Source organism: Bidens hawaiensis, unplaced genomic scaffold (assembly GCF_021521415.1).
Source record: "Bidens hawaiensis isolate Kalapana, Puna unplaced genomic scaffold, B.hawaiensis_p1.1 tig00002438_1, whole genome shotgun sequence".
Taxonomy (NCBI): Eukaryota; Viridiplantae; Streptophyta; class Magnoliopsida; order Asterales; family Asteraceae; genus Bidens; species Bidens hawaiensis.
The window spans coordinates 25,019-37,307 of NW_027491134.1; the positions used below are offsets into that span (position 1 = coordinate 25,019).

Below are 12,289 nucleotides of genomic sequence, written 5' to 3' on the forward strand. Positions count from 1 at the left end.
TGAGACCAATGTCTTAATTGATCTTGAAGTTTCAATTATTTTGTTCTCGATGTTTTATCAATTTGAGACCAATGTTTTACTTTGATCTCAAAGTTGCGATTATTTATTTTGTTATTATTAATCTCAAATGTTGCCCTTATTCACGTTGATATTTTCATTTGTTTATCAAGTCATTATTGGCCCCAAGAATTTACTTGCTTCTTTTATTAAAGTTTCGTTATTGTTCTCGGACCCAATGCTTATCGACTTACGTGTTTACATTTTGTAGCTCAATGTTGCGTCTACTTAACATGTTATTTTCAACTTTATTATTTCATGTTCATGATTTCAATTGATGTCATCAGTTACTCAAATTATTTCACACCGGTCAAGAGTTTCACGCATTTTGTTTGGTAAGCATCGTTTGTATCTTTAAAACTTCAATGATTTCATATTCTCGCTTATCTTTGACCTTAAGGATTGGTTTCTATATTTTAAATTTTGATCTATATAGTTCATCGTTCTTGAATTCTAAAGTTTTCACATAAGGACTTATTATATTTTAAACCCACACAATGGGACGGATATGTGGACCATCCGACGATAAAGGTAATTATGGGTTGACACATAATTATCCAAGTCCTCGCATGGAAGACATAATAAGTATGTTATATGCAATAACTCGAAACCTGGAATGATTGTGAAAGACGGGACAAATGAAATATGATAAGGGCATGGTGGATATGCCGCTGGTACATCCTATATATAAGTGTCCTTGCCATATTCCCATTTGTAGCGTCTTTCGGGTCATTCAAAGATCGACGTTATTGTTTTTATTTAACTATGTGTTTGTAAAATTATTAAAACATTTTAACAACTCCTTGTATTAGTTGATTTCTTTTGAAATTTTGTTTTTATTTTAATTTCGGGATGAAATTTCTAAAAGTTGTGAATCCTGTAACATTCGTTACTTTCCAAACCCGAAAACCCGACCCATTTTTAATTTTTCGGCTTTGTTTATATATATTATATATATATATGTGTGTATATATATATATCTCAAGTTTCGTTTAATGCATTCTGTATTCGTCTATTTTTATTGAATTCGTTAAAGTGTCCCGATACGTGTATTCTTGTTCATTATTCATCATTTATATTATATTCAAGATGAGTTATGTTTATCGTTTGTTCGATTCCTTTACATTTTATTCATATTCACGAACCTCCAGGATTTAAAGTGTTTAATAAAGTTAAGCAATCGTAACTTTATGGGTATAATATATAAACAACTCAAATTATATATAATTTAATCAAGTTTATAATCATTCAAAAGCCCAAGGTTCAAAACGTAATATTAACTTATTATTTTCTGTTTGAATATTAAAGTAAACTTCAAGGGGCTAAAATGTAAATGTATTTAAATTATATTATAATATAATAAACCAACCCAGACCCCCCCCCCCTCTTTCCTCGTATTTCCGGCAACACCGCCGGCGGCGGCGCAAACACATCCGACCAACTCTTTAACCACCTCAAATCTTGCCCTTTGACCCATAAATTTAGCCTAACACCTTTAGACGACCATATCGTAAAACAATCCTGTGACCTCGTAGGAGTTCATTCAATTTCATAACCACGAATTAACGAGTATACGCTCCAAAATCTAGTATAAAGAGAACGTAATTCGTCATCTAAACTTGCTGAAATCATCTAATTAAACTAAAACACACTCAATATCACTCAAATCGTTCGGTCAATTTCGTCTCCGGCCACTCGTCGTTCACCACCTTTCCGTCACCTCACAAGGTAATTAAGCTATGGTTTTGCATCTCGTTAACCTGTTAAACAAAAACCCTAACTTGATTTGCTCAAACATAAACAAGCTTAATCGATTTGAATCATTAGGGTTTTTCATGGGGAAGATGAACTCTGGTTATTGGTTTTTACATTTTTGTTTCTGCTTCTCAAACAAATTGTCAAGCTAGTCTACTGGTTGTTCACTTGGATTTGAAACTCAAGACCCGAGTCAGCGCGTTTAATGTACATTCTTTTTAAACCATTTATTCATCATTTAAAAAATGATTAAAAACCTTTTTCAAATCAAATAAAATTATTTTTTTTAGTTAATTATTATATTCTATCATTTTCCACCTAAAAACCAACTTGTTCGTTTGTCAAGTTCATAAAACCCGATTTAAAACTTTATTAATCATTCGCTACGTCAACTTTTTAATTTCGTCCGATACCTTTAAAATACACTAAAATAGTTGTTTTAAAGAAATAAAAATAGAACGTTAAAACCAGCGGTTCGTAGAATAAAGATCCTCATATTAATGATAAGTTATTAGCTGAAATAAAAATTTAATGTTATGACGTTATCCTATATGTCACTAATCATTAATCCGTTAAATATTAATTCGTTAGCATAATCAGTCTTCGGGGTATATTTCTATTTAAAACGTACATTATAATATCGTAACTCTCATATTAGTGTTAAAAATTATAACTTAAATCATAAACATCGCTAAAATTTCGTTAAACTCAGATATAATATTATATTATAATTTTCCCTAAAAAGCTAAAAATTCATATATATATATATATATATATATATATATATATATATAGGCTAAGTATAAAATGAAAATCCACTTGAGTTATGAAAACTCTAGAAACCCATTCTCAACCACATGTTTTTAATTAATATTTAAATCTTGTGGTCCACAATTAAAGTGAATAAAAAATGTAAATATACATATAACTTTTTCACTCTCCTGAAAACATATATAAAAATTAGTAAAAAAATGTTAAAAAATAGCAAAACATTTTTTTTTTGATGTTTCGATGTTTTGTATTAAATGTTACAACATATATTACATGTAACAAAAAAAAAACGATGTTACATAGGGTTTTCGCGGGTTTTCACAACTCAAATGGTTTTTCATTTTAACCTTACCCTATATATATATATATATATATATATATATATATATATTAAAATCCCTTTATCAAAATTATTGTTTTCATCAATTCCGTCAGTTAGTCTTTAAATATTTGTATTTATTTATAGTTCGAGAAGTTCAAACGTTTCGGATTCCTTAAACGCATTTTCGATCACTTCGGTTTCATTGTTGTGCTATCGGCTTTTATTACAAGTTTACCTTCGCATTCGAGATGAGTTTCTCACAGCCCCTTTTTAAATGTTTTTATATTTTGGGGTAGCATATGTATCTATTACAAATTCAAGTATTACGATTTCGATTACAAACTACAATTCACTATATGGATTTGTGTGTTACTTGATTACTTGCTCGAAATTACTTGCATGTGGTAGCCTCAATAAGTATGATCATACGCCTCCCTTTGCACTCAGGTCCATTTGTATCGAGTGAAAAAGGGCCTCATTATCCAAGTACATTGGTTGTTACCAACTAGAAAGGACCTTACTGCGCGATTACCCGAGTGCGTTGGTTGATACCAACTGGAAAGGACTTTACTTGCTCGTTTATCACTTGTCCATGAATTGTATGATTTTTACGTATTATATCAAACTGTGGGAATCTCACCAGCGATGCTCATAGCTGACTTTATTTTATACATATGTTACAGGTGTAAAGATACGAGGGTGAACGTTAGAAGACACATAGCATGCCTATAGGATATTCAAAGAACAACCTATCATTTGTTTATTTATTTGTTACAACTTGTATTATTTGATAAACTTGTGTTACATGAAGATTTAAATGAAGTAATGTTATTATAGTCACCTAATAGTGTCACGTGTGTTTGAGCAATCTGTATGTCACACTCAGGCGTTTCCGCTTTAGCAGGGGTGTTACAAAACTGTCCGGCTACGGCAGCTTGGATTTGAAGGGGCTCAACACCGTTCCGGTATAACGTCGTAACCAGATCCAGTTCTTCAATGGTCATCTTTCTCATCTCCGCGTACCCTTCCTCAAATTCAACGGGATCGTAGTTGTATGTCTCGTTTACCACTTCAAGCCTCCAACATGCACCCCTCGAGTCGTACCTGCGTAGGAATTTAAATGGACAACATTTTTTGATAATGCCGGTACGTCTGATCGTGGACTTTATTTTCGGTTCCCCTCCACGATTGCATGCAAGGTCAACGCTGTTTTTCCTTGACCGTTTGACCATAATAACACACCCATGCTCCCGTCCTCTATTTTTGACCCATTGCTCCAACACCTTGCGGGTCTCAGAAATCTAAAACAGTTTTACGCTATGTATTAAATGTACAAACAAATAATATTAACTTAAAAAAAACACACGGTGTCTTAGATCATTTGTTTTATATGAAACTGTCGCCTCGTATGTAGTCATCGTCGTAATCATCTTCGTCATTTGTGTTTAACCCGGTATCATGATGCTGCTCATCATGCTTGTTTCCCCCGTGGTACAAAGACTGGGTTCCGTAAAACGGTTGGTACGAAGAAGAAGACTGACCTCCATAATCCGACTCCAAAACAGGTGACTGGTACGACGGCTGACTATCATAAACACCAGGTAACTGACCTCCATAATCCGACACGAAATACTCCTAACATATATAAATTAGTAGTAGTAGTAGTAGTAATAATAATAATAATATTTTAATAGTAATTATAATAGAAAAAATAATATTTTAATAATAAAAAATATTATTTTAATAATAATCATAATATTCATAATAATAATATTAATATAATAATAATAACACAATAATAATATTTTAATAATAATAATATTTTAATACTAATACTAAATAAATATATTTAAGAAACCTGGTTCAAATTTGGTATGCCCGACGAGCTAGGGTGATCGTAAAACTGTTCAGGTTGAATATAATAACCGATTTGCTCCTAACAAAACGTAATGTAGCATGTCTTAGTTAAAAATGCAACTAACAACTTCATAACTGAATAAATATATATAACGAAAGCTGGTTTAAATTTGGTAAGCCCAACAAGCTAGGCTGAGCGTAAGGTTGTTCAAGCTGAATATCATAGCCGACATACTCCTAAGAAAACAGTAATGTGACTTTTCTTAGTTAAAAAACAACTAACGACTTCATACTAAATAAATATAAAACAAAACCTGGTCAAAGTCCGGTAACCACGACGTGCTAGGCTGATCGTTAACGGCGTAACCCGGCTCCTCCTCGTTCGACTCTGGAAATAAATTGTTGAACCACGACATTGTGTGCAAGCTACAAAATATTTGTTGTGTGTATGTTCGAATAATGAGAACAATCGCAATGTATGTATATATATAATATTAAAAAGAAAAGAGAAAAGAGGGAAAGGGAGGGGGAGCTAGGCTCCAATAATTCAAAGGCCCAATACGTTCGTATAGCTTTATATGGGACACGTACATAGTGTGATTTGACAACCTATAACTGCTAGGCCTAAGTTGTACAACCTCCGGTAAAGCGCATATAACCCTATACGCGACGTATCATGGGGTGCTTGGGGTCCCCACACAACCCTTTAAAATAGAAAAATGTGCTAAACAATACCTTGTTTAAAGCCATCACAAGTCAAAATCCACCCTGAAGATCACATGACCACCATGTCACTCCCTCTCTGCTCCTCTGCTCTCACTCTCCAAACCCACCAAAATCACCATTCAAGATCCAACTTTGCAATCAAACCCACAAATCCCATCTTTCAAAATCACTTTCCAAGATCAACAGTCTCTGCAATTAGACCAATACCCATCTTTGAAAACCCTCAAAACCAACCTCCAAGATCAACTCAACAAAATCCTGGTGAAACTGCAACTCCCAAATGGGAAACATTGCTGTCAACTTTAGCAAGCTTTTATCCTGTGTATGTCACACTTGGAGGTGTTGTTGCATGCTTAAAGCCTGCAACTTTTTCTTGGTTTGTTGAAAGAGGACCCACTTCTTATAGCTATTCACTAGGGTTTATTATGCTGGCTATGGGGCTCACTTTGGAGGTCAAAGATTTGCTCAACTTGTTAATGCAAAGGCCTCTTTCTGTAAGTTGTTATGGAATCTTGAAATCATAAAGTTTGGGCTTCAAGTTTAGTGTAACAAGTTGTTGGTGATATGTTGCAATAAAGATTATGATAACATTGAACTGCATACATAACAGATTGACCTTAAATGGTCAGAGTATTAATGTTGTAAGATGGATGGATTATGAATTTATGATTGAATTTCTGTGTTTGGGTAGCTTGTTTGTTTGGTCATTTTAGTAAAATCTTGAAACAAATAATGCTGTTTAGAATACGGACAAACACACACACAAACACGCAGAACAAAGTTTGTTGCAAGAACATGTAGAACGAAATAAATCGTAAATTTTTCTAGTTTTAGAAGTTTTACAAATATAAGGTAGTGGTTGAAATGCAATAAATGTGTCTAACCGAATTGAATTCGACCGGTTTAACCATTTTTATTATATTTCATAGTATTGAATCCCTTTATTTTAATTGTGTTTAAATAAGTGTGTTTAACTTGTCTTGCACGTATTTGTGTGTAAACTTTGAAATTGTGTGATATCTACAGATTGGATGGGATCCAAATCTAATACTTATATCTTTGTACTTTTAGATTTTTTACTGATTGCGACATTTTATCACTCTTTCATTATGCATCGTTCTATATAAAGTGTAGAAAATACTTAAGTCAAGTTACTAAAACTCATCTGTCGCATAACCTTAACTGTTTGTAGATAATTTTTGGATGTGGGGCACAATACACAATAATGCCGGCTTTTGGATTTTTAATAAGCAAATCGTTGGGCCTCTCACCATCTCTTTCAGTTGGTTTAATCTTACTTGCTTATTGTCCCGGAGGAACCGCCTCTAATGTGGTAAGTATTCTTTTTCGCTTTCAATTTTCTTTTAAAAAAACAAATTAAAAATTTTCTTAGGCACACTCGTTTATGTTCTCGTGTTATAGTGTTTCAGGTGACCTTGATTGCTCAAGGAGATGTGCCGTTATCTATTGTAATGACGGTTTGTAGTACTCTTGGAGCAGTGTTTCTTACTCCTCTTTTGACCAAGGTTTTGGCGGGAACTTATGTTCATATTGATGCCATCAAACTTTCCATCAGCACCATGCAGGTAATTTTGCAACAGGGTTTTCTGTTGACCGAATGTCTCTAAAGTCAAATAGATAAAATAGTCAGCAGCCATTTGCAGTTTTTATAAATATTGGCGTATGCTTTTAAAATTCTGAGGAAAATAGGAAGTGTAATGAACCAAGAAATGATGGTATACTTTACTGATAAGGCGTTTATCAAATTTTATTTTAGAATCAATATGTTTTGACTTCAAAATTTAAGTATGTGTCTTTATTTGCAACTTTCAGGTCGTTGTTGCACCCGTTCTGGCGGGTTCTTATTTGCAGAGCACCTTTCCTTGGGCTGTGAAAACCGCGCTGCCTTTTGCGCCACTATTTGCTGTCTTGGCCTCATCCCTATTGGCTTGCAGGTAGCTTTACTAAAGGGGATAGAGCAGTAAATTAGGTAATGGGTCAAAATGGGTTTGACCAGTCAACACTTTTGGTCCTTTTTTTTTTTGTATTTTGTAAGTACATAATGTCTTTAGTATGATTACCAAAATTATAAAAGCAAGATAATTATTTATTTAAGTTTGTTTTTTTGTACGTGGTTTGGCCATTTTAATCAGTTTACTCGAAAATGGAGAGTTTTTATCCCTTTTCGTCACTGTAGTTTCATTTTTAACCATTATCTTCCCTGGCACCAACTCTGTTGGATTTTTTCTGTTAGTTATCATAAATGACCAAAGTACCCTTTTTATTAAAAAAACAATAAATAATAATAATAATAATAAAATAAAAATACCAAATTGATTCCTAACCATCAAAACACCAGCGTGCTCTCCTCTCTAATAATTACCACAGTGATGAAAAGGGTTACAAGTTCTCAGCTTTGCACTGAACTGGTTAAAGTGGCCAATCCACAAGGACGAAAAACGAACTCAACTCTAATTTCTTTAAAATAAAATGATTTGGGATATTTTAAGCTTTTGAGTACACGTTAAGTGACTTTAATTCATTTCACTTTTAGCTGATTTTGTACGTTTGACCCGCTATCAATAAAATAAAAAGTCGAATGGACCCATTTCCTTGTAACTAGTGAACTTGACACCTATAGTTTTTACATATATATGCTAATATCTCAGAACGTAATTGTTGTTTTCTTTGACTCATTATTTCTAAGTGTATTCTCTGAAAACGTGGGTCGTCTGAAGTCATTGATAGCTCTCACATCTATATCATCGGATATTTCTCCCCTTCGAGCCTTTTTCTCAAGTGAAATGGGAATGGTTGTGCTTTCGGTCCTGTTACTTAATTTTGCAGGTTTCTTTGTGGGGTAAGTTTATTTATTTATATATCTTTTTAACACTCAGAGGTTGTTTGGTTCACTTTGTTATAAATAAAAGTAATATTCAAAGGTAAAAGTAATAGTAATAATAATAATAATAACACTCATTATTATTCTTTATTTTGATAAATAAAATGTGTTCCTGCAGGTATATAGCAGCAACTCTAGCTGGATTCAAAGAGCCACAACGCCGAGCTGTATCCATTGAGGTAATAATACTTTTGAGGTTCCACAAGTAAACCCAATCCACAGCCCATTTTTCATTCGTTATAAAAAGAAGTGACTCTCAATTACATGTTTTATCCGTTTTCCAATTTTGACCCATAACGCCTTTCATTGTTAATTATAGTTATCAGTAGTTTAATAATAATAAATAATAATTCAGTCTGTTTACATGGTATCAAAGCTAAGGCTTGCTTTTACATCCAAGCCGGCCGTTGTTTCTGTCCTGGACTAGGGGTGTAACGAGTCAAAGCTACTCGAGACCAATTCGCTAAAAGCTTGAACGGAGCCGAGCTTATATAAGCTTGACCTATAAGCTTGTTTAAAAAACAAGCTCGAGTACAGCTTCAGTTCTCGAGCTCGAGTAGACTCGATAAGTTTCATTTAATATATTAAATATCTATTTACAAATTAGTTATTACTATATATAAAGTTATGATATAAATAACTTACAAATATATATTTTATGCTATATGTAAACATTATAATCAAAATGTATATAAAGTTATTACTAAAATAGTTGACCCGTTGGCTAATTTGAGGTGGCCCAAATCAATCGATTTTTAAAGAATGACTCACAGCACAATTGCCACCCATAAACATGATGAGTGATGCAACACGATGATTCATGTTCCAAGTCTAACGAATCATTTCCTTAGTTCTAAAAAGATGTACTTTTTGCTACTTATTTTGACCTGTTATCCAATCTGCTTGTTTGTCAAATCCATGCGGAAATAACAAAGCAAACTTTTATAGTTGGTTGGTGATAAGATAAAGTTTTGTTTCAGGTTGGAATGCAGAATTCATCGTTGGGTGTGGTTTTAGCAGCATCACATTTCAGCTCAGGCATGGTTGCATTACCGCCCGCGGTTTCGGCTGTGATAATGAACATAATGGGTAGCACATTGGCCTTCTTTTGGAGAGGTGTTGATCCTTCTGATACCTCTAAACATTGACTATGGAGGTTTTGTGTCATTTTCATCCCTATTTTTTTAGTGTAAGTATGAGTGGGATGCTACTGGGTACGTTTGTTTGTTTGTTTGTTTCCTTCCTGGTTTATTTTATGAAGCCATTGAGGTATAACTATTTAATTAACTTAAAGGCCACTTGATCATCTTTGCATCTAAAATAAATATCCAATTTTATTTTAATGTGTTTTTTAAAGGCACGTCAACCCACTATGGATATTTTGTTTACAGTGTTAGTTAATTTGAGATTGTATATCTGCACCATTTGACCAAAAGCAGATGGTGATGTTCCCCATTTTCTCAAAAAATAGAATAGAGGAGGGGAACTTCATTCTCCACATAAAACAGGATTCACTTCATGGATTCCGGTGAAAAACTACCCAGGAGAAACAACGAGAGCCGGCTTCTTCACATGATCAACACCGTGTCATCTTAGGCGCCTTATGAATAAAATGCATAAACGTTATTTGACTTTAAAAAGCGAATGAAAAGGGGAAACAAACCCTTTCACTCACTTTCATTTTTTCGTTAGGTTCTTTATAACTTACGATAGGTGTCTTTAATGTTTGTGTTGCGTTTGTGGATGCTAATGTGCATTGGGGGTTGGTGAGTTGTTAATTATGGAAGAAGATTGAAATGAGGAAAATAAGAATGGTGGTAAAGAGGAGGTAGCGTTTGGTAATCAGAAATGACAAAGGCAGAGGAATAACTCATTGTGAGAGAACGATAAAAGTAATGTCTGGTTGTTCAATGGAATAAAATCAACGATTACACATGAAATCTTATTCAATTGAAACCATTCATTTCCACCCCCTCCCTCCCTTTTTTTTCATTTCATTCTTCTTTCATCCTACTTTCTCAACCACCACCACATGACCCCCACCTCCACCACCTAACCGCCACCACTTATGCCACCATCATCACCTTACCACCAGCACTACCACCATTGTCGCTGCCTGACCACCGCCACCCTACCGTCGCCATCACCACTTAACCCCTAATGCCACCACCGCCACCACCACAAGTTGACCGCAACCACCCCCACCACTACCACCACCATCGCCACCACAACCACCGCCCTGCCTCCTAACCGTTACTACCACCACCATCACTTTAACACCCGTTAATTTTCATTAAAAGGTTTATGCCTTGTAGAGTTTGTATTTTAACCGAGACCCGATCTGGGATCTTAAGTGATCTCCTGGTCATTCTTGAAAGTTATATTATTTAACTTTAAAGCAAAACATCAAAATTTATAAGTTGGAGGGCTAGTTATGTAAATTGCCAAATTATAATACCTAGCCCCCCCCCCCCCCTATGCTTCCTGTTGCGATCGGCAGAAAGAGCAGCCCTCCACCTTAGTTTTTATGCCACTCCAGCCACGTTCCAGCCCTCTCCTGACTAATTCCAGGTTAGTACTACCACCATGAAGGTCTTTTTCACCTTAATTCATCCTATTTACTCGCTTATTGATCAATATATTTCGATTTAGGACGTAACCGGTGGCTGTACAATTGAGTGTCTTTTGGGGCTGAATAAAGTGACGTTTTTGCTATATCACATTCCTAGGTATGTCAATTATATCATACTATAATATCTTGAGCAATGAAGTTAGTTTGATGGGTCATTCGTTGATAGATTGAAAACTAGGATTTCGGTTGTCTAGATTGTTGATTGTTGCGTCTCGCGCGTTGTTTGAGGGGATTATCAACCAATTCAGTTTGTGTGGCCTTGATATGATATACGGGCTGTGAAAAAGTTAATTTTTATGTAAACGGTGCTGAATTGGTTGGCGGTTGCATAAACGGTTCGGTGCAACACAAATTCTCGCTTAACTAGTAATTTGTGCGTTGTATAAGTGAATTGCTGACCCATTCAACCCGTGTAATGTCGTGTGGACTTGTTGGCTGTAGTTATACTAGATTTTATCCACACGTAGCTGAGTTGGTTGATAATTACTTAAACAACTAGTTAACGCGCGTATTAGATGTAATTAACGACTTGCGGGTGTAGTTTGGAATTCATTTGTCTTCGGCTTTAACTAAGGGTAGTTTTGGTAAATACGAGGCCTTGGGGGCTGATGTAATTGGAATTTGTATGGATGAGTCTTTAGGTCAATCAAATCATGTTAGAACGTCTCGTAGGATAAACGAGTCGGTACGGTTTAATTAGTAATCTTTATGTGCAATCCGACAGGCTTTTGATTTGTGGATTTAATTAGAGGTTCTCTAGCTCGTTGGTACTTGCATGACTCGTGTCAGGTGAGTTCATGATGCCCATTTTTACCTTCTTACGTTTTGGGCTAGCATACACACCCAATATAATTTTAGTCGTTAAACTGTTTAAGTGATTACGTGTAGACTTACTTGTATTAGTTTATATTTTGAAATGACTTATACATATTTCTGTATAGTCTACACTTGTTGATATTATTGGTTCATCGTGATTAAGTTATATATACATATGCCTATTGATGCATGTGCTTGATGAACTTATGTGTAAGTATGCCTATTGATGTGTGTGCTTGTATGGATTGTGACCGGGTCAAATATGTTACTCGGGAGAAACGCGTGATGAGGAGGCCCATGTTGCATATTTATGATTGGGACGGGTCAAATATATTACTCGGATCATTGACTTCGTGACTCGTGATTCGTGGTGAGGAGGCCCGTCTTCTGCTAAAACTGTAATCGGGTCAAATATATTACTCGGGAGAAACCCGTGGTGAGGAGGCCCGTA

General features: G+C 34.9%; 1 protein-coding gene across 1 annotated transcript; it reads left to right on the forward strand.

Annotated features, from left to right (window-relative positions):
* The first annotated feature begins 5,550 nt into the window (after window positions 1-5,550).
* On the forward strand, window positions 5,551-9,614 carry LOC143619396 (putative sodium/metabolite cotransporter BASS2, chloroplastic). The gene is made up of 7 exons (XM_077091337.1): window positions 5,551-5,982; window positions 6,681-6,821; window positions 6,919-7,074; window positions 7,322-7,443; window positions 8,196-8,348; window positions 8,509-8,569; window positions 9,371-9,614. The coding sequence occupies exons 1-7, from the start codon at window positions 5,551-5,553 to the stop codon at window positions 9,536-9,538; spliced, it is 1,233 nt and encodes a 410-aa protein (XP_076947452.1). The 3' UTR covers window positions 9,539-9,614.
* The last annotated feature ends 2,675 nt before the right edge of the window (window positions 9,615-12,289 follow it).